The sequence below is a fragment of the Botryllus schlosseri genome, chromosome 11 (assembly GCF_051294905.1).
Source record: "Botryllus schlosseri isolate E-star chromosome 11, Bs_hap1, whole genome shotgun sequence".
NCBI classification, from domain to species: domain Eukaryota; kingdom Metazoa; phylum Chordata; class Ascidiacea; order Stolidobranchia; family Styelidae; genus Botryllus; species Botryllus schlosseri.
In genome coordinates, this window is record NC_137246.1 from 15,161,430 (window position 1) to 15,186,387 (window position 24,958).

The following is a 24,958-nucleotide window of genomic DNA, read 5'->3' on the forward strand; positions in this document are numbered from 1 at the left end:
CACCTACTCATCTGGGCAGAAAAATATGGCGCACACTCCGAATCCCATATAGTGCTACCAATACGTCACGGATGTTCAATTGTGACGTGATAGTAGATCGGCATATATGGCTCTTTAGGAGTTACAAGTGAAAATATTGGGCCTATATGGCTCTTCGGTCGAAAAAGGTTCCCGACCACTGGTATACAGTATTCGGTATCAGATAGGAATGATCGTTACGGCCTTGGAGGTCAACTAGTCTGATCACACACTCGAAGCATTGATGATCTGTTCGGCTGTAATATTAAACTCGGAAATAGAATATATCCGGAATTTGTAATTGATAACAGATAGCCCGAACATATCACAAGATTTCTGTGGACAGAAAACTCGGCAATTTGAATGCCAGGAAATTTCAAAAAACGAACGCACGCTGAGGACAATGTACAAAATTGTACATATTAATATACTATATTATATATTTACCGGGGCCGTGGGCCCCATCTCTTCTCGCTTTGAAAACAATTGATTTCGATAAATCGCTGTTACGACAACTTCAAAACCACTGTTATGTTCACCGCCAAACAATTGCTTCGTACAACGTACAAAGATGTCCTTTCAGCTTCTCAACAACCAATATTGTCTATGAATTCATGTCCCACCTTGATTGTCGGTACGTGGGAAGAACAACTCAGCGCTTGCTCAACGCTTCAAAGAATGTTCCGAGTGTTATTAGATCGCGCACATTAGATTCTCGCGAAGTGAAAATGCAACTGTAACTGATCTACTGTTGTTAGAACAAAATCAGGCCATGGGTACAAACTCAGCCATTGGCAAGCATTTAGTTGAGAATACTAGGGTACTTGTGCTAAAAATTATCAATCGCGACGAAAGATTTTCTATATCAGGCATATAGAATCCACACTCTTTTCCATCTGTCTGCACTTGAATCATCTTTTATCATAATCAACCATCCGCGCTCGTGTCAGCACTCATAGTCTGGGAGCCGACGGCCTAAGTGCGTGCTCATAAGGTCTTAGAAGGTTTGAAGGTCGAAATTGAAAGTATAAAATGCACTGCTCACAAATCTTAACGTCAGCCGTTACCGCTCCTGGGGGTTTGGCTGTGAGGGGGCAGCAAAAATTTGCATAAAACCGAAATTTCGACTCATAGGTACAGCGTCAGTTCCGATATTTTAAGGAAGAGTACCCTTTCGCATAACAGAATATATATGAACAGGAGGAATTTTTGCTCAAGATGCGCTCGCGGTTTGCCTGTAGCTCATGTTGTATTCACTCCTATGACGTTATAATTGGATGCATACAATGTAGTTAGATGCAAGTTTTTGAAAATCATAGAAGCGCTAGATATCCCTGGTCATGTCCGCAATTCCCTCCAACCAATCAACGAATCGTGCAATCCATAATTTCAAGAAGTGCGATGTCGGGTATAGCTTACGGCTGATTCACGATTGATATCGTTTGCCGGCATGACAGAAACTTTGTTTTAGAAATTATATAAACTTCTTTTGGAACTATAGACGCATTAAATTTGTTTTCTTTACTCTACAATGTGACTAAATTTGCTTACTTTTTGCTCTATGAATGCGAAAATGAATGAAATTTAGAAATTTTCATAAGGCCTTAACAAAACCTGGCGGAATAGAGCAGAGGTGAATTCAATGGCTTCTGGTGGGGAATAGACCCATTTGTTAAACACTATATACAAGCAGAGGTGGTCAGTAACGAAGTACTTCTAATGTTTGGAAGTACTTAAGTAGTTTTCCTCTACTTCTGGTACTTACTCGAGTAGATCTGATTTTCTATACTTCTACTTCGTAATATTTTGTGATCTACTTACTTACTTTTCGCTGTTTTCAGTTTGTCAAGTAGAAGTAGTTTAATCCTCCAATACGAAAGATAGTCCGAGGAATCTCGGGGCTGTTTTCACGGACTATCAACATTTAATATTCATAAAAGTCAAGTAAAGACCATAAATTTTGTTGCGCTTCGCGCACAGCAGTTCTGGAGTGACAAAGATGTTTTCACGAAAGTATCAGTGAATATAATTTAGGTACCGGATTGCTCACACCGTGTTGTCGCCCATATCAAATATTACCTATCATATCGTAATCTAGCAGCCCATGACGTATCCTGCCCTGCTAATCTGGAAAATCCGATTTTTGCACTCATGCATATGCACGGAACGAGTGTATGTGTATCATGAGTCGGTGTATATGCCGCAAAAACCATCAAGGACAAAAATAAACGACGTCCTTTCCTTTTCCTGCTTTCCTTTTAACGTTACAGCTGCTTTAGCAGATCACCTTTGAAGCTTTATGAACAAAAGACATGAAATATATTTTCAGCTGTTTGGAAGTGATTTTTGTATTTCACTTTCAATTCCGAGTATCATATACTTCGAGTTCTAATTACTTTCAATTCTTTTCACTGCAGAACATACATGTTGAAGCATAAAAGCAAGTGTAATGCCTTTATTTTCCGAAAATAAAGCTCCACCAAATATAAATTTTACGATCCACAATATTTGTTATTAACGTATACTATAATCGCGCAAAGTGTTGAAACCGTATCCGATACAACTTCTCCGTATTGCTCTTCGCCTTAACTTGAGGCCATGCCATTATGTTCGCTAAAACGAGGTATTCTAGTAAACATCCCATGATGCGAAAGATGTTTATTCTGCAAAATTTGATACCTCCTGGGATCAGGGCATGGTATGGTATGGTATGGAATGGAATGGGAATCTTCCATACTCCATACCCGCCCAATTGTTCCATACCATACTTGACAATTTTCCATACCATACCAACATTCTTCCATAACATATTTGATACTTTTTCCATACTTTCGCAACTTGACCAACCTCTCAAGTGATATTCTATTTTTGATGTGTGGAAATGTTCCGTCGTATATATTCTAATTATTTTGAATGAGATTATCCATTTAAACAGCCCTGATGCACCAATGATATCCCCGGTTTCTTTATATCATAAGTCGTCAGCGATGTAGGAACTTATAATGTAGACCTATTCACATGGGATTATTTTAGAAATCACAACATAATCTCAAGACATGTAAATCTAGTGTGGTAACGCACTTCTACCATAACCTAATCTACAGAATTACATAAAACAAAGATATTTCCAAATTATAGGATAGGTTCCCAACCTTTATACACTTTAAAACTGTTCCTCCAATAAAATTTGATAAGACTTTCTTTTGTAAAGACTTGTTATTGGTGAAAGTTAAGACCCCCAGAACGGAACAGCACGCAATAAAATTAATGAGCAGGGAGCTGGTAACCGTACACACAATGTTGCGCTTCCGTAAAATGGATGGGTGAGGTAAGCCGACAGAAAAATAGGAAGAATTTGAAAATTTTCCAAATGTACCAAGGAGCATCAATTTACATGAGTACATGCCGGATATATTGCATTCGTCAAATTAACTTCCTGGTGTTGACGAACTAATGCGTATGGTAGATATAAGCCACCATAACCTACACTGTCGCACGCTACTATAACTCGAGTAGTAAGAAATATATGCCATTTCATCAGTAACGAGTCCGGCTATGCTATCAATTAGCGATTCTACGATCTCCCGTGAATACATATTTATATGCATATGAACTTTATTTTAATGAATCAGGTGATTTCAATCACACCATTTCGCATACAAATGAATAACAACCTATATGAGGGAGATCGCGTGCCGCTGTCCAATCGATTCTCGCTAATTGGAGACACTGATAAAACGAATTGCTGAATTGCAATCGGCATTTCATACAGACGTTTAATAAACGAAGTTAATAATGTGAGGAATATGTTTCCAAGTGAGTCTATTCCTAACCAGAAGGCCCTAGATTCCCCACAATTGGGGGACTCGCCATCGGTTGGAAACACCTGCATTGATATATACTTTAAATAAATTTTACATCACTACAATCATTTTGCGACAGCTAATCAAATGTCTACTTCCTCCGTCAATCTGTGGGTCACACTCGTTAGCTTCATTAGCCAACATCAAGGTGTCCGCTGTCCTTTATATCAGAAATAACCAGTTTTCTTGAAGTTAACGTGCGTGTTGTAGGTCTGCATATCGTAAAGTCGCTTCAAGACAAGCTACATATTTTTGAATTACAATGATGATTCTGTCAAATAGATATTGCGTGATGATCATCCTCCCAAAGCACAGAAAATAATTTCCAAGTTCAGCAAATTGATAAAAATATTGATGTAACTTCTACATTCTCAGAGTAGACGATATTAGAACTACATTGGTTATTTACGTAGTGGAAGCTACGATAAGCGAAATGCAATTGACGTGACAGTGGTCGAATGTAATTCGTTTTTATGGTATTTAAATCGGAATAATTATCAATAATATTATTTTCATTCATATGCGCGGCGCGAAACTTTGTTGCCTTCAAATAGATGTTGACCGTAATGGGTGAGTCATGAATCACAATTTGAGATATGAACATAGACAGTGAGCGATGTTATGTGGTATGCAATCAATTTGACAAATCGAAAGTAGTGCTATTGTCATGGTTCTGGCAAAACTGTCAAAGTATGGAAAAAGTATAGAAGTATGGAAAACACGTTCCATACCATACTTGGGAAATTTTCATACCATACCATACTTTTACTCTTCCATATTCCATACCGAAATTTCGTTCCATACCATACCATACCATACCATGCCCTGCCTGGGATGCATGAATACGAATCAAGCTCTCTGCATCTTCCGAATAGCTCAATTTGCAGCTTTTGAAAGTCCATGCCAACGAATTACCACTATTTTCAAAACTACTTACTTACTTGAGTAGATTTAAAGTCAGTCAATTCTACTTCTACTTCAAGTAGTTTTAGGTGGTTTATGGAAGAAGTACTTCTACTCGTACTTGAGTAGATTTTTTCGTCGCTACTATTACTTCTACTTGAGTAGCTTTCTTGACTACTTTGAACACCTCTGTATACACTATACAGGACAGTCTATATATTTACGGAGACACATGCGCAATTACCGTTACCAGTTAACTACTCTGGAACGTATGTATCGAAAATATATTGCGTGTTGTTCACAAAAACTCATTTAAACTCCGGATAACCAATGATGGCGTCACAAACGCATCCAACACGACCAGTATGACGTGGAATAACGCTTTCGCTAATTTTTGAGGGCTACCTGTATCGGTTCACAATACGTTTGATGTTGCAGTTATAGGCGGTTTTGTGTCTTGTGTACTCAAACAAGCAAATAGCAGCTCCGTAATGACAAAAGTTTCGGGTAGTGGGTAATGAAGGCTCGGAATATATCTGAAGTGGAGAATGAAGACAAAAAGGTTGGGAGCCACTAGAATGAAGAAAATCGGAGTTATAAGCAGATTGTGTTGCTCATCTTTTCGGAGTTGTTTAATTTTGAATTCTCCTCCATATATACGTACGACATGCGATGAAATGTATATTGTGCTGTCATCTGTAGGGAAATCGTTCCCAGTTCGTCGCTCTAAAACCCAAATATATGCAAACAAATATCTGAATCTTAGATTTTCAGAACTATTAGTGGCATCCGAACCTACCTAATTTATTTTATCAGCACAATTGTTATCACCACCGGGGTATACGTAATTTATGTAGCTCCGGCGGCAATTATAATTGTGTTGGTAAAATCATTTATGATGACCTGAAAGGGATGTAAGAGATACAGTTACATGTAAACGGTTTTGGTGATCATTCTACTTCATATAACGAATGTATTTTGATGTCTAATACATTCGCTCCAATATAAGCGACGCGATTGTGCTTCTCGAGTGTAAGGTTTCTCTAGCCAACAACGCCAGTACCAGGGATATCTTTAAGCATAATGGTTAACTTGTTTTGTGTAAATAACAAGATCCTTACAATAAAGTTTACGCCAAGGTGGTCGGGCAGTCAGAATGCTATTAGACGGAGCACCATCACCGCTAAGAAAACGTCAAGAATATGACAGATCGCATAAACCGAAATCAAATTAGAGCCCATAAGCAAAATCTTGGAGTTCTTCAGGCGCACGGAATTATGCTTTCGCAAATCGAGAAGGATAGAAGAAAAAGACTGCGCGCTGTAGAGCAAGAACTGGTTGACGCTTTCAGATTTCTGGGTGATTTTAGTATTTTTAATTGGTAATCGTATTGATGGTGGAAGTATAATTACAAGTATCTACGCAATCTATATGGGATGAGGAATACTTGAGTTATTTGTTGTAAATATCTCATATTGCATTGTTCTGTCATATGTATTTCAGATAGAGTGAGGTCGAATAGCGGACACAGTATTTCATATGCTGAAGCGTATGTGGACGAATTAAAGAAGACTCATAATGCGAGCTTGATGATGTCTGATATGGGTCAAACGCATAGCCGGAGCTCCATCGTTAGATTAGAGGTATAATCATAATTCCTTGTGACCAGAGGTGGTCAGAAACGAAGTACTTCTTCTTGTCGAAGTACTTCAAATAGATTTTGCTTACTTACACAACTTCCTCAAGCGGTTATTATGATTTAGGACTACTTCTACTTCTACTTGACAGGTCAAAGTTGTTTAGGCAAAACTAGGCCTAGAATACTTACTTTTTTACTTACTCGTAAATAGCACCTTCTTTAAGTAGAAATAGACGGCTTTACATTTCGAATTTGATTCACCCTATTACTGACGTTCGCTGCTGATGAGAGTCAGTGGAAAAGCTTTTAGCGAATAAATTAACAATATGAAGTTATTGTTTCGCGTTACTTCTACTTGAGTATAGACAATGACCAGTTTGACCACCCTTGCTTGTGACCGACGGTTCAATAGGTGTTGCAATGAGATGCCTCACCACGCGTTGGGTATAGCCTTGCAAGATACGAGCACCAATAATTTTATCTTATGCACCACGTGTGATAATAATGCATAGAAGAAAATTATCCGAGCTAAACACAAAATGTGATTTTGCGAAACAAAAAATGTATATCTTCTGTGTCATTTTCTGCTTCTAATTAAATTAATTGAATATGTGCTATTTTCGATACAGGTCCAAATGCGCAAAGCTCTTAATGAGGCTCGGTTTAAAATTCGAAGAAATGAGTTTTTTGAAAAGTGGACGAAAGCCCTGGAATTACCTGATCTTGATCTTGATCCTGATCCTGATGTTCAAGACACCGGTCAAACCGGTTATATGTAGTGATCCAGAACCTAAGTTCTGTCACATGACCGGCCTTTTTCCATAAAGATGGCGCCGCATATCGAACATCATCGGAAGATGAATTGCGTCTATGTTGTCTTACTCGTTTGGTGCATTGTACTCGGCGCTATAATTCTCACTCGTGGATATGACGCAGTGGTAGTTCAAGGCTCGGCGATGCTTACAAATTTATCACTGTGTGACTGTGGCAAATTTTGCTCTCGTTCAATTTAAGTATAAGCGAGGTATACTATATTTAAATTTATGATTTATCTTTATATCATCACACTTATTGACAATGATATGAAATAAACTTACAGAACTTGTCTCGGGTGGGACATTTTGCTCGTCTTTCATCTTATTTATAGCTCTATCAGTTCGATACACCAAAATATCGCGATAATGTGGATAGATATCGGGATGCAAAAGATTCGATGGAGTTATACTGATCGAACACAATAAAATGAAATGTTTGTTCCATAGGCGATGGGCGAATAAAAATAGCAAGCGCGTATAGAGAGGAAAGACAGCCGATAGAATATGGCATTTTTATACAAATGCTTTCGAAAACACATGTAGTATGAACCTACGGACGATTTGCACCCAATCTAGTCGACGTATACGATGTGGGGTGGTTGGAACACTCGAAATCGTCGTCGTTTCAACAGTTATAGCGTGTAGATATAGATCATCGGTACGTCATGGGTGTATACAGATGATGATCAAAGCCGACCGTGAAAATGCTGCATAACGATCGGATGTAGTTCCGGTTAACGATATTTTTGGTCTGTTTATGACAGTGGTCGGGAGTCTTATTCGTCGAAGGAGTTATATACTTGCCCCATATTTTCAATTGTCAATGACAATCCACTTTGGCGCAACATGTTTGTTTTAAAATGATTTCACTGTGCTGCGTTAATTTTGAGGTTACTAAAGTATTGGCGGTTAGTGTACTTATTGATGCTGAATCCTAACTGCAGTTATCAGTTTTTTTCAATCAGGTCTATTTTTGGCAACTTGCGTTTGAATTTTCGAAAACTGCAGCTTTCAACGTTATGCGATTAAGATTTGTGACGCCATGAAAAGGATTTAGCAATGATGTTTTGATGAAACGTTTCAATCAATCAATCAGTTTTATTTATATTTTCATCATTTCAAAACATCACAAGACTGCGATACAATGAAAAGATAGGAAGGTGTCGAAACAACTTGGAGTAGCCTTTAAGGCGCTTAGAAGATATTTCAATTATAACAAAGACCATTCCCCATAGCAGTGGTTCTCAAAGTGTGTGTGTGTGTGTGTGTGTGTGTGTGTGTGTGTGTGGGATGGGGGGGGGGGGGGGGGGGCTAAGCCGATATGCTACCTGAATTTTTTTTTGGCACTTTGCGCGATTTATCTTCATCTTATAGTATTTTTGTTGTCTATTGTCCAAATTTCATATTTGGGAATTCTCTCATCAATATCCATAACATTTAATGCCATCAAACTATCCGTTGGGATTGCTAGCAATCTGATTTCTCTCTTCAATAATTAATATACCAATAATTATTATTGGTATTCCCTGTCGATGTTCAAGAATCTCGAATAATTTTACACTCAAAATACGGCATTTGCATATTTATTGTTCAAAATATAATGCGAACGGAGAGCTGACGAAGCACTTGTATCTTATCTGACTCCGAATTGGTGGCCAAATATTCATATGCTCGCTACTTCTGAATTACATTTCAATAAATATTTTCGACCTTAGCTCGAATTTTCTTGAAGAAAAAACCATTAATTCGGGAGTAAGGCAACATAGCGTAGTGGTGACGATAAGCGACCCGACGAAAGAAAGCACTCACAGGGGATGGAAAGAACTAGTAGAAAGGGCCGTGGCTTCAAAATATCAACATCGAAAAAGAACTGTAACATCTGGCACTCTAGACCGAGGTGGATGTTAGATTAAAAGGATCGCAACTGCGTGTCGTTCGACATCCTCCTGTCTGTTCATGACATATCGCATTGTGTCTTATCGCATTGTGTGACTTCTTCAGATGTAAAATACAACTCGACGATTATTATAAAAAAATATTATCAGTTCACGTCTCTCTCTCTCTCTCTCTCTCTCTCTCTCTCTCTCTCTCTCTTATTTGAAGAACACAGTATGCTACTTCACTTTGACAAACTGTAAATATCGAACAGTAATTAGGTTAGTCGCAAAATATGACGAAGTAAAAGTAGGGAAAAAATTAGATTTACTAGCGTAAGTACTGCAAGTAGAAGAGAACTACTTGAGTACATCGAAAAAGTAAAAGTACTTCGTTATTACTGACACACCTCCAATCTAAATCAAGGGCCTGCAACTTGCAACGCACAGGAAAAACTTGTGCGGTCCACGGGTTGAACTAAACACTATAATCGTTAAAGCATGCATTTGATACCCTGACTCAATATATTTGACAACATTTATTGTATACCCTGAATGTAATTTTCTCGCTTCGCACGAGTTATACATACGGTTATAGTTGTTATGTAGTGATGTAGTCCAATATATAATTCGATTAATAAGTCTATCCATCATCGTTACCGATTGTTAATGATGGGCGTTTGTAACTTCTAAAGAATTTCAGCACTTCGGCACACGAAGAAATGCCTGATTAACGGGCCGCAGTTTCACTTTCACCGCGTAATTTATATCTGGCCCGTTGTTCAAAATTGCGCGCCGTTGATCTATAAAATTTAAAAAATGCAATATTATACTTGGACGTTATTCCAGCAGTTTTTGAAAGCAGAATAATTTGTAAATTCTCAGTCTTTTCAAACATATCCGATCAGCCAACGAGTTTTCTTCTTATGGTTGTTACGGTTGAATACCTATACTCGAATGTTACCTAATGTCATGCTTCGTTGCTCGTTGCTATCAGTAACAGCATGCTGTTCAAGCAAACCTCTGCTTTGCGGTTTATATTATTGTTTAGTCTTGTGCATTATTTTCATCACAAGTCCACAATTTCATATGAATTAGCATCCGTCCTTCAGAAATGTCCTAGACCTTCGAGCGCGATACAGTCGTATAGCTATCTAAAGCTTGACATGGACAGTTTAGAATTTGCAGACTTTCCGAATTATCGAATTATATCCTTCATGGCAGAATACCGGTATTGAGAAGTCGTGTAGGAAAAGTGGATTCGTTCAAAAACCCACTTGTGTACGAAATCCCTGTCGTAATTCTATTTCTAGAAATATAACGTATTGTTACATACATTTCAGGTAGCTGATCTGACTATTCCTTGCTTCCATACAGTTGATAATGAACGAGAAAATGTTTATAATATCCAGTTGCTACTAGCTTGTTCGTCTTATCCGCCTTGTTTATGCGGCGATCCAGCGAAAATAAAAATGGAGTCAGAGACTCGACTGCAGTGGCTGGAAACCAGAATATTATCGTCATGTAAGCCGCGACCAGATGATTTGAGAAAAATATTCACCAAAGATGAATCACGTGCTACTCTTCTTGAGTTTTTCTCAAATAACGATGCACACAGGTCAGCTTTTATCATCAAATAATTTCCTTTAAAAGCATAGCCGGCTATGTTCATAATGTATCATCACATGGATGCATAATTTCCTTTGTTTCTAATAGTAGCTTCTCTTCTCTATCGATGCAGCTGACTAGATGGTCCGTAAGGATCGTATCGCTGCAACATGTATTTTATTTTTGAATATAATTTTTGCTCAATAAAAACTGTCTCTCTCTTTATGACTATGAAATAAGATCACTGCTCATTCCTGTTATGTATTCTAGTATTATATGACTAAACCCGTTACCGGGCTATATACGTTAATAGATTATATCATATATAATTCTTGACCCGATCATGACTTCTTTTCTGATGTACTCAGGCTGCAGTTGACTCGATGATTTCATATCCCTTTATTGCAGACTTGGTATCATTTTCCATTGTTTCTCTTATTTACGATTTATTCATGATGATAAAAAACTGGATATATTGATTGATTAATTATTATATTTAGGTACTAGCCTGTTACTCACAATCCTCACTAATAGTTATTGAGGAAGTGTTACTTAAAATTGATCTCTATGGAGCATTATTCCAGGTTGCATTGCAATGCTATGCAAATTTTATTGCAGGCTTTTTGTTTATTCCGCCAACGAGGAAGGAACCGCTGCTATTGGTTTGAAAGTATCATTGTCACCGCCTGTGTTTGTAAGATTGTTACTTAAAGGTGTTTTGCTACTTCTCGCTAACGCCGATGTAATTTTATTAAGTTTCGAGAGAAATGTATCTGTTTCATTAAAACTGGACCGGCTTCTATGCTCCATTCTGGAAATCTCGATGACAGCATTACATGTATGGACTGGTCAGACCCCCTCACACATGGAGATATTCTACTCAGGTATGCAACATTCATTGTATGTGGGATGGTTAGACTGACAAGATTTGTTGAAAAGGACTAGATCAGTACCCACATTGTCAATCAGATACCTCAGTACTAAGAAAATTATCAGTTTGTCCGATACATATGAGACAGGGTGAGACCGAATGGCTTAAAAATGTGAAAACATATTCGACAAATTTGACAGCAAAATGACTCTATCTGTCATCGATCGGCCAGAACAAAATATGTGATCAGAAAAAATATGGCAATGGTGCAATATTGCAATTGATGGCTGAGAGAGAAAGAAAGATGTAATTCGTCAACCATGAAAGAAAAACAATTCCATCTTTGCAAACAATAAAACATTACAACAACAATACTTCAGTTGGTAGGCTAATGAATGGTACTAACGAAGGGATATGATTTTAATGTCAATCAGAATTCAGAACCAGGAGTGATAAGGAACCATAGTTCCAGAATATAGAAAGAAAGCCTTGGTGTAGGTAGTGAGATAGTGAAATATTGATGCAGTTGATATTCAGGTGAGATCAAGTAGATTCTTTGTTCGAGAAAACCTATATCAGCAGAGATGACATGAGATGACAAAGTTGTGGATTATGACTCTTGAGTGAATCGGTGAGATAGGTAAAGAATAATCAAAATTTCCAGGACACAAACTCTCGTTATTTTTAGAGAGGTTTTCCTCCCATTGCTGTGTACCGATCAAGAAATGACAAATCAGCAAAACGACGATGGAGCAACCATCACCCAGGATAAACTCATGGACCTTTTACATCGTTTGTTGGTGACCATTGAAATCGCAAAGGGAACATCTGAAGGCCAGGTAACTTTCACTTTTTTTGTAATTAAGACGCTGCAGTACAATCGTCCCAACTTAAATCTTCTGGAATAGCGTTGTTAGTTTCATCGTGTCCCAGGGTTCATCTTGCATACCTGTACGGTTGATCTCAAATTTTCACATATATCTCTGCAATACCCAGCATATCGCCTACACGATACTGATTTTCATGCAAATTTCAATATAATAAAGATATCCTAAAATGACGATGAATGCTGTGAAACTGATCATATATAACCACACAATATACTGTGTGAGATTAGGTTTAGGAACTTGTGTTTTTTCTGATTTGTCATACTCAACAGTTGCACTGGACTTATTGACCAATCAGACCCTTCGACGCCATGATGCTACGGCATAAATGTTTTGTTATCTCATTTTTATTATTCTTGATTAGTTTCCTGAACTAATCCAATGAATTTAATTCGATATGGTAGGTCTACTGTTTTTTCTTGGTGTCATTGAGACTGTGGTTTACAACTGCTTTTAAAACAAAGCTGTCTATGTATCAGATATTCTAGAAGTCAATACAGCACATTCTATTTTAGGTTTGCTTGCCCATACCTTCCATCGAAGTTCTGGCAGAAGCGGCAGCCTACCAGCATAGACAACCTGCCGTCGTGCATGTACTGGAGTCTGCTGTCATTGGCTGGATTAGGCAAATCAAAAGTATTCTCCGTCACGACCCATTGGCATCAACAAGGTTAGTTAACATTTCTTCCTATACATATCAACTACAACTACAGCAGTATGATCCCTGTGTCACCTGGTTATATTTCTGTTGCTATGGATATAAAATTTCAAAATGTTTCAGAGCAATAAGTCGAGAATGCAAGGAGCCCGTCAGGCCGCATCATGAAGTTGCAATGTGGGAACGGCACATTCAACACTTGGAATCCATTTTGTTACAGCTTGAAGGTGATTATCGACATCGATTCGCGATAAGATAAGACAACTGCACAAAATCAATATTTTTGTAGCTCCTATAGCCACGGATATACTTGTGAATTTGACTCACGCCAACAGCTCGTATGCGCAATCTTTTGGCACTGTACGTACTGAAGTTCAAGATGCTCTCACAACTGCCCGGGCTAGGTTAAGGTGTTTCACCACGGTCTTGCCCTGGATTCAAGATATCTACAGAACTTCATCTTTAGAGCGAATGCTGAAAGGTAGGCCTGGTACAGTGTATGTCTATCCCTTGATCACTGCTTCTGCTCTAATGTCCTAGTTAATTTTGTTACAATTTTTCCAGTGTTTTTACCTCTTTTGCACACGGTACTACTGATGTGGAGACACTCTGATTACTATCATAATTCCAAAGTTTTTGCTCATCTGCTACAAATGTTGTCGAATGAGGTAAGATGTATGCAAGTTAGGTTCTTATCATGTATGTGACATACGTTACAAATATTGTAGGTGGTGGCTCGTGCCAGATCATTGGTTGGAAATAATCCTTTTGAAGACACTTCAAAGTCGTATACTGCACTCAAAGACGCCCTGCGACTTTGCGCTGCTTTCAGAGGCACCTATCTCGATTTTAAGGTACGTTCAGTTAAAGCAATGTAATCCGTGAAGACTATATCTCCTTGTTTTAATTTCAGGAATCAGCAAACGCTATAAACGACCAAAAGCTGGAATCGAATGTTGTAAGCATGGCAAGATTGAGACCAAAAGATCACAATATCCTCTTTCGTGCGAAAATGTATGGGCCCACTGGATTCCACCAATTACCCGGTGATACAACAATTAATGGTGAGCTGGATTATATAACCATTCATCACCCTTTGTTAGATAGCCTACACATGACATTTCAATTGGATAGAACTGGCTGCAAGATATCTATAAACTTTGAGTTATGAAGTACTGCAATTTATCTTCCTTTATTTGAAATATACTAATGGGTTTACGAGATACGCATTACTTGGATTTTAGGCGGAATCCCAACGATAGGTTCACTTGTTTGTTGCCTAAAATTAGAAACATAAATACTCATCAAAAATATAATTATAAGTACACTGGTTGTTTGCACACGTTTTTTTTATTGGAACCAAATTCGGCTATGGATGAAGCTAAATGAAACATAGTTCACTATAAACCAATCTCTGTCTGAGGCTAGATTGGGGAGTAAGACTTTTAATGCAGTGAAAATTTTTGCATTTACGCACTTACCAATAGATGGCTCAAAAACCTTTGAGTATAATGAAATTGAGATATTAAACGGAAAATTGTATAATAAAATGAAGGTATATCAAATATAGTATAATAATGAAGGTAGTCGACTCAAAAATCGCAGAGTAATAAAATGAAGTGTTGAATTGTATATTGTACAGTCAAGCGTAGATTTATTGAATTATTGTGAACCTGTATAGGTGTCTTTTATGCGAAAGAAGTCATATCTATAACAAAACTTGGAAAAATGTTCCCCGGTGTCATCAATTTCTTTTTTCAAGCTGGCTCCGAAGAAAACTGGGAAGATTCTCCGTGGCCACCCAGGAACGTTGCCTGCTTCAGCGGGCTGAGTCGATTCGTTGAAAGATGCAATGATTTGTTAGACTTGGTCGAAACCACCCGGCATTTTCACACGTTGAAGGAGGCCTCGAAAGTAGGCGGGGCAGGTTCGCGAGCCCTGGACGCCCTCGTTAACGACATTCACCAGGTTGATATATAAAAATCACCGCAAAACTCATTGTGTTCAAAATCTAATTTTCTTGAATAGGTCTTCACTAAAACCATCAAAGAGTTCACAAAGAAGAACCACGACGTTCTCACTATTGACGATAAGCAGCATTTTGAAAAGGCGTTTTTTCACTATCGCTACGTCATCAAAACCTTGGAACGTCGACTGGCCGGGGTACTCAGAAAATCCATCAGCGTTTGTGCGAATCCGATGTCACATTTAAGGTAAACAAAGTTGTTTGGTTTGCGACTCAGTGCTGGACTGGCACTTTCAGTCAACAAAGTTGAAATTGTTAAATTGACCCTTCATAAAACTATAGATATAATGTCGTATATGTTTAATCTGTCGATTAATATAAATATGAAGCAAACAAAAAATATAGTTTCCAGACAAGTTTCTTTGTTACAAAACTCCATGATTTAGACAAAGCAGATGTGGTCAAAGTAATTAGCATTGCTACTGAAGTAGAAGTAGAAGTAATGTCGTACGTTTATACTCGATTACAAGTAGAAGTGTCGTTGTTCATACGGTGACAAAAAAGCCAAGAAAAGGACCAGGGAAAGAAAAAAAGATCAAGAAGTAGCTTCTAAAAAGGATCAACGAAGAAAGAATATCAACGAAGAAGACCGACATCGGGAACTGTAGATCGGGGTGGATGCCAGTTTTTGAGACCTCAACTGGTTGGTCGTTCGACATCCCCCTATCTATTCATTACATTGCATTGTGTGTCTTGTATATCGTATATCGTGTGTGTCCTGGGCAGATAAGAATATCATCTGACGATGGATTGATTGATTGAAGTAGTGATTGAGAGAATAATGTGTACGCAGCATTCTCCTGGATCAGCATAACTTTATGATCTCCGCCCTAAATCAAGACAATAAAAAAGGATCGTTCGGTTTGAGTGTGATCTGAGTCAGGTCCAATGCTCCTCTCTGCGATGACAAGGATGTGACTCCAACTTGATAACACTATCAAATTCGTCAGGGTTTTGGAGGTGTTTGAAGGCATCAGCGCACGGGACCTTCTGCAGAAAGATCTCACTCCTGAAAACGAATCGCTGGTCACACAACTGATCGACGAATTCAAAAGCGTCAAGCGTCTGTTTCAAAGAAGCGTGGGCGACATACCGAAACACAGGAACATGCCGCCCACAGTCAGTAAATTGTTTTGGGTAAGTTAGACTCTGCATTATTCTCTCTGCGGCCCATTTTGCCACTTCTGACAATTTCACATACGTGGTCAATGTAGTGAGCATGGTACTCAAGTAGGAGTAGAATTAATGTCATCAATTTCTACTCAAGAACAAGATGAAGTAGCGATTTGCAAGACATGTCAAAACTGCTTCAAGTAAAAGTAGAAAATTAATGATTCGAAAAATACGCTTGTAATGTGAGTAGTTTAGAAAAGTACATTCGGTCAAGGTATCGCGTAATTTTAGAAGTCAATCTGAAGTGTGATACTTTGAAAATTGCAATATGCTTTTTTGCGACAACGCAAAACGACTAATGATTACTCAAATGCTGCAATTTTTGAAAATATATTTTATTATCATCACGCAGGGACTACATAATTTAATTGTGCCCAACATATCCCAAACTACTTTCTACTTACATAACTCAAAGTATAAAATGTAAGCACTTTGTGTCAAAAACTGTTGAGTGGATCTTTCAGAGTCTCTGAACATATCCCCTTGAGTAAGTAGTACAAGGAGGGAAAACGTACTTGAGTATTCCAAAAAAGTAGATGTACTTTGTTACTGACCACCTCTGCAACTGCACAGATCCGGGGCTTGAAGGATCGCATCAGCGTTCCCATGAACAAAATCCGCAGCGTTTGCCCGCACACGCTGGAGAGCGATAAGGGTTGGCTTTTGCGGGATGCCTACACCGACATCATGAATGACCTGGAGAAATATGAGACCAAATTGCTGTCGTCCTGGAGCAGAACCATCAATACAGACACCAGGTGTGGGAGAAATTTAGATCAATTAGCACTTGGTGTGATATTGCTTGTTGCCTTTCTGGTTACGTGTTTTAGCAATTGCGAACATAATTATCCAACTGCCACTTGACTTTTACACCACCGTTACTCTATGCTGTGATGGATTATATATAGAATCCTTGGCCGTAATAGGAAGGTTATAATGTGGGTTTCGGCAATGAGTTTTCTAGCTTCAAGAGCGGTGGTTTTGGGCTTATCTGTTGGTATATGTAAAATACAGTGTCACAGCGATTACATAATTTACGGCGCCATTTCCCTTCTCCGGAAGGAACCGATGATATTATATTTTAAATACTTTTTCCCTTGATTTGATTACTCTTCCTCATTCCTCTCCGGGATTCAATTTTCGTGTCCTTAAAATTTGGCGCCTAGATCGATGTGTGCTTTATACACTGCTGGATCTTATATGTAAGATCTCGCTGTAAATTCAATTGCACTTTAATAAGTTTGTAAGTTTAGAAGTTTGATAGCCTTGAGATTAGAGACTTCATATGTAACCTACGGGATTTAAACTTCATATATTTTGCTCATGCCATTGATCTATGTTTCTGGGATTTTCAAAACACGCATCCGATTACAGGGAACTATTGAAAAATTGTGTTCTCGCCCAAGATGATACTCCAGTGCTTAGTGTATTGAGCCCGAGACAGGTAACTGAAAACGATGATGACGTGAATATCGAAAACGGAGATAGCCCGCGGGATCGTTCAATCGCGCTCAAAGTAAACCTAGATCCGAAGCTTCTGGAGATGCTACGTGACATCAAGTATTTGCGAATGGCCCCTTACGAGGTTCGGTAATACTGTTGTTTTTGTTGCACCGTATGTTGTCAATTATTATCGTGCAGGTGCCTATTCCCCAGTCGGTCCGCGCTTTACTGAGATCTGTGGACAGCAGTGTGCTTCACCGGCAAGCCACAAGGCTTCGGACTGTTGTGTCAAAGTATAATCATATCGTTAGGAGTTTGAAACAGCACGAGCTTTTGCTATTCGAAGGAAAACTACGGGAGGTAAATTCAACTTTGTAGTTTGGTGCAAGATTATTCATAGTGTTTGATTGACTGCTGAATTTGGATACCTACATTTAACGGTATATAGTTTGAATTAATCATGAATAACACATAGAATAAAATCAGTATCGTGAGATACACAGGAAATGAAACATTTGTATTGGTAACAATGTTTTGGGTATCATATACGGATGTTAGTTCAGTGTTGTAAATCCCTCTTGTTTATGTGTTCTAGGCCAGTGGTTCCCAAATTTTTTGACTTATCGCCTTCTTATCCAGCTTAACGTATCTTTATCGTCCCCCTAAATACAAGAATTCATCAACTTATCCTTGTATTCACTTACTCAATTAGTTTTGCCTGTATAGTACTTCTACTTCAACAGTTTCTTGCCTCCATCTTTCAAAATTGCCCCCAATGGCCACTGTCGCCCACTTTGGGAACCTCTGTTCTAGTCCAAGGTGGGTGTTTGATTGAAAGACTACTCCAAGCTGTTTTGACTCCTTATCTTTCCATTCTATCACTATCTTGTGGTTTTGAAATAATCAAGTCATTAATTAACTCAACTGAATTAAACTATCCCTACAAGGATATGTTGAGTACATCCATAATTTACATAAATCTGTTAATTTCATGTCTGCAATCTTGCGATGTTCACGTCAAGATGAATCTTATTATCACTTATTCCGCAGGTTGACGAATTGATTCAAGAAGGGCGAGAGGTGGTCACGTGGAGTTCAACAGATCTGCAGGATTACGTCGAGAAAGTAACGGCCGTCATCAGCGATGACGTCTACCGATGCCTGACTCGAGTTCATAACAACTGGACGAAAGTGGAAGAAATTACGAGATCTTGGTCCGAAGGTACGCCGCATTTTGTCGATGAACTCGCGGTAGGTTTTGTGAAAATCGAGTTTTAGAGAAGTGGTTCTTGACTTTTACTAACCCGCGGAACACTTACCGTAATTTTCCATGTATAATGCGCAAAATTTTCACGATTTTTTGCCCTAAAATAGGGAGGTGCGTATTATACATGGGTACAGCAAGCCTTGAAAAAAATCTCCCTCGATAAAAAACTTGAAATCACACCTTTCTTCATCTTTGTTTCCGATCGCGCATCACTTTCAGCCATCGCGCACAGTAATTCGTATTATTGAGTCAATTAGCGAGAAGCGTGTTGCCAATTAACGAGAGTCGTGTGCACCTGCACAAGCACGCGATCTCTTGCTGAGCTGGTTTGCCGTTTGTACGCGAGAGTCACTAATAGGCACTCGCGCGCGGCAATTCCCGCTAATTCGTCGCGTCAACGACAGACCCGAACAATCGCATATACATATACATACACACAAGAGGCCATGTGCGCAAGATATAATCGCTTGCGTAATCAGTCGCATCTCCAACAGACCTGGTGCGCACGACATAGCCGTTAGCCTGAGCAATCACATATGTAATAGGCGTCGTGCGCGAGATGTCGGTTCGTTGGCCTAAACCAGTGGTTCTTAACCTTGCCCCCAGCGCCCCCAGGGGGCGCTGGCGATTTCGAAGGGGGCGGGAACGCTCAGGGGGCGATATGGGGGGCGCTGGGCTCAGGGGGGCGGTATGGGGGGCGCTGGAGAAGAATGGCTTCGCATTAGATGATGTGGTGATATCCTTAATGAGTATTCAGAGCAAATTATCACCGAAAACTTCGTTACATATAGCCTTCAAAATAGATATAGGTTTAATTGTCCATGGGCGCCTAAATGACTGGCACCGAATGTTCCTGTCTGGACAATCTGAACCCCAGAAGACGAATTCCATCTGGCAGGGAAAAATTATATGCCAGTGAAGAAATACCAATTTGAAATCGTGTGCGTCTTTTAGTAAAGTACGATTGGGCGACAGGGATATTCCAGTTGGGCGATATCCCTGTTGAGCGATTCTATATTTTTTGATATTGCAGACAGGGGGTCATGAAATAACACCATGCAACGAAGTCATACCAACGGGTTCGCCCGCCCGAATATGTTTAATTATTAGTTACGGGCCCTACAGTTTCCAAGACACCTCACCTGTTCGCTTTAAGTTTTGATGAGTCTGCGCACACTCAACAACTCACTGCGCTGACCCTTGGACAACAGTGCGTAACGACTAAAAAAAGGTCATAACTTCGGATTTGTTGTGCGCAACGTAGATTTTCTGTGCGCAGAGACCGTGTCAGCACTGTGCATCACGTGCGCAGCTTAGAGGGAACATTGCACCTCACTCGGCTCTACCGGTAAATCTGGTAACGTGAGCAGATAGGACAAGAAATTGATAACAATATATATGCAATCCCCGATCTTACTGACTGATTTTAGCATGAATTATCGAAAGTTTTCGCGCTTCGCACTGGCTCGCTAAACAGTACAGCTGATTCCGTGGCAAAAGCGAACAACGTGATGGGGGTCGATCGATTTATCACCCTATGGGCTCAAGTTTTTTCGGGGGCCTGACGAAGTGTCGTTTCGTTCCTGCCATCGGGTATACGCCCGAAGATGTAGCCTATAATTATTATTGAGGGGTCCTACCTTTTCAATCACACATCACTCAGCTTTACCGGTAAATCTGTTTACGTGAGCAGAGAGAGGATAAAAATTGATCTCAATTTACATGCAATTCCCGATCATATTGACCAATTCAATCATTAATTAGTGAAATTTTTCGCGCTTCGCGCGCCTACGCGAGAATAGCTGCCTCAGTAAATGGACGCCCAATGTAGATACCTAGTATCAGCAAATAACGGACAGCCGAATGGGGGTGTGGGAGTGAAATTCCCCGGAAGTTGGGGTTATCGCCCGATAGGGGCCCAGGACCAACGTTTTTTGTTTGGGGGGGGGACTGACGAAGTGCCGTTACGGCCCTGGTAACGAATAATTGTACCTACGGGCACGGTCGAATATGTTTAATTATTAATTACGTGCCCTTTATTTTCTTATACAACAGCTCACTCAGTGCTACTGGTAAATCTGATTAGGTGGGCTGAGGGGATAAAAAGTTTATAGCGACTTATATATGTAATTACCAGCTATACAGCTATGGGGTTCGTGGGGGCAAAACCCTCAGAAGTTTGGTTTATCACGCTATGGGTGCGCAAGGCAATCGTTTTTAGGGGGATTGACGAAGTGCTGTTACGGTCCTCCCTCTTACTCATTGTCTTTATTGCATTCCTTACAATATGAAGTTGGGGGGCGCTGGAGCACGATAATTTTTGAAAGGGGGCGCTGGAGGAAAAAAGGTTAAGAACCACTGGCCTAAACTATCTCGCCGCTGGCCTCGCAGGTTTTTGCTGCTATCTACTATGATTTAGAAACAATGCCGTTAATTGTATAATTATTAGCAATCGCATCTGTAATAGGTCTCGTGCTCAAGATGTCGTGTCGCTAGCCTGAACTATCGCGCCGCCGGCCTCGCAGGCTTTGGCTGCTATCTACTATCGTTTAAAGACAATCCCGTTAATTGTATAATGATTTGCGATCGTTATGTCATGATTGTTCAACAGTGACATCGCAAAACAGAATGACATCGTATACTAAATCGGAACTATTCATGTACAGTACTGAAATGCAGGGTGCATATTATACATGGGTACAGTCTTTTTCCCAGAATTTGCATGCTATTTTAGGGGTGCGTAATATACATGGGGGCGTACTATACTTGGAAAATTACGGTACGCTAATCTGCAAACCTTAGCGGAAGCCCAAATTTTTGCTGAGTCATAGAAATTTACCACTTTAGACATTTAACTACACATCTGATACATTGCTATATCTTACTGAATATCGGTGTAACTTCTGCTGTTCCCATTCAGCACCAGCTCAGAAATGGTAGGCTTCACCTTGGAAAGTGTTATCATATTGTCCGATTGAAGCGCAACAGCGTTTAAGCCAAAAAATGAGCTTCTAAATATCGGACATAGTATAGGCATTTCAGAATGACTGGGTTTCGAACCCCAGCCTTTCCTGCGTACGCTACTGCACATGACGTATCACAATAATAGCAACTACTCACCAGGAATAATTTCCTGCAGCCAAATAAGAGCCAAGATGGGCGTAGCATCACAAATCATACGTATAAGTTGAGCGTATGTCTTGATCTCCATTAAACCCCTGAGACCCTAAGTGTTCCATGGAACACTGGCTAAAAGTTACTGGTTTAGACCATCAATTTGATTGCTGCAGGTGATCTCGATATCTTCACAAGCCACCGACTGTCTCCGTTGACACGCAACCTCGACGATCTGCTGCAAATCCAAGAAGACATGGACCAACAGTATCGGAGTATGCTAATCCCTAGCGGAGACGAGATACACTCACTGCTGAAGGATTCTTTTCAAGTATGGTAACATGCCTTGCGCTAACGAACAAAAGAGTTTAATTACTGCTACTATACCTACCTTAATAGTTATTTCTTGCAGAGGTGGTCACGGTCAGAGCAGCCGGTGTTGCTACTCGATGTAAATTTCTACTGATTTCAAAAAACATGCCAAAACTAATTTAAGCGGATGTACAAAATGAACAGTGAGAAAAGTACTCAATTGAGGAGTTTCAAAAAGAAGGTTTGGTCTAGGGCAGTGGTTCTCAACCTGGAGGGCGTGAAACATCTGAAGGGGGGCGCGAAGAAGCGGTCAACTGAAAGAATTTTTCGCGCTTTGTGCGATTTACCTCCTATTCACGTGTGTTTCTCTATATATAGACCGAATTTCATATTTTTCATTCTCTCATCAACAGTCATAACCTTCCATGCCACCAAACAATCTGATGGGGTTGCTAGCATCCCGGTTGGCTTTTTGTGATATGATGATAAGGGGGGCGCAAAATTTTTCACTATCATAAAGGGGGGCGTGTCTAAAAAAGGTTGAGAACCACGGGTCTAAGGGGTTGCATACTTTAAACAGTTATTCGAAGGTGACCACTTTAGAAGTTGTAAGATGTATCGTCGTGACTGACATAAAATGACTAATAACACAACGAATAGGTGCAGTGTTTAGTTACCGTGATACAGGAGCTATTTCATGAGCTATTTTATTTAACAATTTCACAAGTGACACAGACTACAATGCTATAACCTATATGGCAAAGTATCACGCAACGATCGTAATTACGAACCATGAAATCCTCATTGTAACAATGGCAACATAAAACTTTAAAGTATATAGGACAATAATAGCAACGCTAAAGTAAAAATGACAGATGACCTACACCAGCGGTTCCCGAATTTTTTCGACTCATCCCCCCCTTATCAAGCTCAACACAAATTCCTCCCCTCTCCATATTTACGGATCCAATGAGTTGAGCTTACATTAGTCAACTTTCGCGTCATATGCAGAGTATGTCGACTTCGCGCGCATTTTTCATGTGCATTTTTATTTCTCACAGGACGTTCTAACATTTTTGCCCTCTATCGCTCCCTTTGGTATTTTCGCCCCCTTGTTTATCAAAATCGTCCACTGGGGGCGATATCGCCCACTTTGGGAACCACTGACCTACATATATGTAATCAAACTGATGGGAGATGTGTGAGTGATACAGAAACTCTTTTCGTTCGTTGCGGATTCCTACACTTTGAAATGAAAACAAGGATCTACTCCTCACAAAAAAGATATGCCTAATAGCTGTCCAAGTAGTGGAAGTGATACTTTAGTACTGACCACCTCTGATTTCCTGTTAAGCATTTTAATCACATGACAATTTCGTTTTCAATCTCTCAATTTCTTGCCTTCAGGCCATCGAAATGAGCGCGGCCTCTCCCGCATGGCGACTATACACAGCGCAAATGGACGAAGTAGTACTGTTAGCCTTGAAAAAGAGCATTTTGACGAGTTTGGATGCGATGTTTCTGATCACGTCCGCCGTTGAGATGGCCGCAGAAGCCTTGCCTATTTTGACGATCCGACTGGAACTGGTCGAGCAAACGGTGTCATTTTCACCACCGATGGACCGGTCATCTTCCGTTAACAACGTGGACGACGCGGTCGAATTGTGGCTTTCGAAATATGTGAAACGCGCCAGTTTGGTCAGGCGTCTGACGGTGGGCACGGCGATAATGGGTGTATTTTGTGGCCAAATTTAATCGCCAAGTCTCTTTTCTTGCAGGATCCCGCGAATTCTTACGATGAATTTTTGAAAGTTGACGAGGACGTAACAGAAATAGTTGCCGAGATTAAAAACGTGGTCACCGATAACGCTATGAAGTGCAAAGAGCTGTTGTCTATTTTCGACAACTACAGGTGATATTTGCGATCGACAATGATTTCCGTACTGGTGAGGTCTCACCGATGGGGTATTGGCAACTTGAAAACTTCATTCCTTGTGGCTTTGTTGAATGTACATTTATTTGTCGATTATGTAAGAATCATATGTTGTAACATTGTTGAAAACATTATGACATAGTAGTACCTGTTTCGGTATAGGTTTCTGTGGGTGCAGGATGTGCAGCAGTCTTTTCAAGACTTCTTGAACGGCCGCCCGTCGCCGAATCCTCTACGTGCATTGTCACAACACAAACACCGCAACGCCACAAGTCAAATGACAACGGGAACTGGACAAAGGTTAGTACGTCACGGCGATTTAGGTTGTCCTCAGCAAATTATTTAAGAATGGGCAGGGATGGATAAAGCAGTCACTGTTGCTGCACAAGTAGAACTAGAAATAACGCCGTAAATTTCTACTCAATCACAAGTAAATGTAGCAATTTCCAAGACAGGTCAAAACTGCATCACGGGGAATTAGGCAATTGAGGAATTGATATTTCCATGGGTGAGACGGTGAAATATATAAAAAAAAAAAAAAAATTTATTGTAAA

The 24,958-nt window shown here is 39.7% G+C and overlaps 2 protein-coding genes across 5 annotated transcripts in view; both read left to right on the forward strand.

The window, feature by feature from the left end:
• Positions 1-5,236: 5,236 nt before the first annotated feature.
• On the forward strand, positions 5,237-7,529 carry LOC145450882 (uncharacterized). Of its 2 annotated transcripts, XM_080329378.1 has the most exons (4): positions 5,237-5,346; positions 6,050-6,143; positions 6,288-6,427; positions 7,053-7,529. In XM_080329378.1, the coding sequence occupies exons 1-4, from the start codon at positions 5,302-5,304 to the stop codon at positions 7,200-7,202; spliced, it is 429 nt and encodes a 142-aa protein (XP_080185504.1). In that variant the 5' UTR covers positions 5,237-5,301; the 3' UTR covers positions 7,203-7,529. The 2 variants fall into 2 exon arrangements, with proteins under 2 accessions (XP_080185504.1, XP_080185503.1); XM_080329377.1 differs by lacking the exon at positions 5,237-5,346 and having other exon boundaries at positions 5,395-6,143.
• Positions 7,530-10,200: 2,671 nt separating this feature from the next.
• The window catches only part of LOC145450787 (dynein beta chain, ciliary-like), an 82,508-nt gene continuing 67,750 nt past the window's right edge, over positions 10,201-24,958 (forward strand). For 2 of the 3 annotated variants that reach the window (XM_080329293.1, XM_080329292.1), the window contains exons 1-21: positions 10,201-10,730; positions 11,339-11,414; positions 11,477-11,604; positions 12,280-12,430; positions 12,994-13,148; positions 13,260-13,363; positions 13,426-13,617; positions 13,701-13,804; positions 13,865-13,990; positions 14,050-14,200; positions 14,899-15,104; positions 15,165-15,349; positions 16,113-16,299; positions 16,909-17,093; positions 17,710-17,920; positions 17,977-18,138; positions 18,829-19,000; positions 22,336-22,490; positions 23,879-24,184; positions 24,250-24,383; positions 24,567-24,704. In XM_080329293.1, the coding sequence (XP_080185419.1) occupies positions 10,585-10,730; positions 11,339-11,414; positions 11,477-11,604; positions 12,280-12,430; positions 12,994-13,148; positions 13,260-13,363; positions 13,426-13,617; positions 13,701-13,804; positions 13,865-13,990; positions 14,050-14,200; positions 14,899-15,104; positions 15,165-15,349; positions 16,113-16,299; positions 16,909-17,093; positions 17,710-17,920; positions 17,977-18,138; positions 18,829-19,000; positions 22,336-22,490; positions 23,879-24,184; positions 24,250-24,383; positions 24,567-24,704 (3,374 nt within the window). In that variant the 5' untranslated portion in view covers positions 10,201-10,584. Of the gene's footprint in view, positions 10,731-11,338; positions 11,415-11,476; positions 11,605-11,655; positions 12,223-12,279; positions 12,431-12,993; positions 13,149-13,259; positions 13,364-13,425; positions 13,618-13,700; positions 13,805-13,864; positions 13,991-14,049; positions 14,201-14,898; positions 15,105-15,164; positions 15,350-16,112; positions 16,300-16,908; positions 17,094-17,709; positions 17,921-17,976; positions 18,139-18,828; positions 19,001-22,335; positions 22,491-23,878; positions 24,185-24,249; positions 24,384-24,566; positions 24,705-24,958 lie in introns of those variants that run through there. The other variant, XM_080329294.1, reaches the window with a different exon arrangement.

What these genes read in the sequence shown, in the direction of transcription:
- LOC145450882 (XM_080329377.1), top strand. Translation starts at nt 5,987, where the DNA reads ATGACAGATCGCATAAACCGAAATCAAATTAGAGCCCATAAGCAAAAT. An exon ending in TGACGCTTTCAGATTTCTGG is followed by an intron (nt 6,144 to 6,287) that starts GTGATTTTAGTA and finishes TATGTATTTCAG; the next exon opens with ATAGAGTGAGGTCGAATAGC. An exon ending in GCTCCATCGTTAGATTAGAG is followed by an intron (nt 6,428 to 7,052) that starts GTATAATCATAA and finishes TTTTCGATACAG; the next exon opens with GTCCAAATGCGCAAAGCTCT.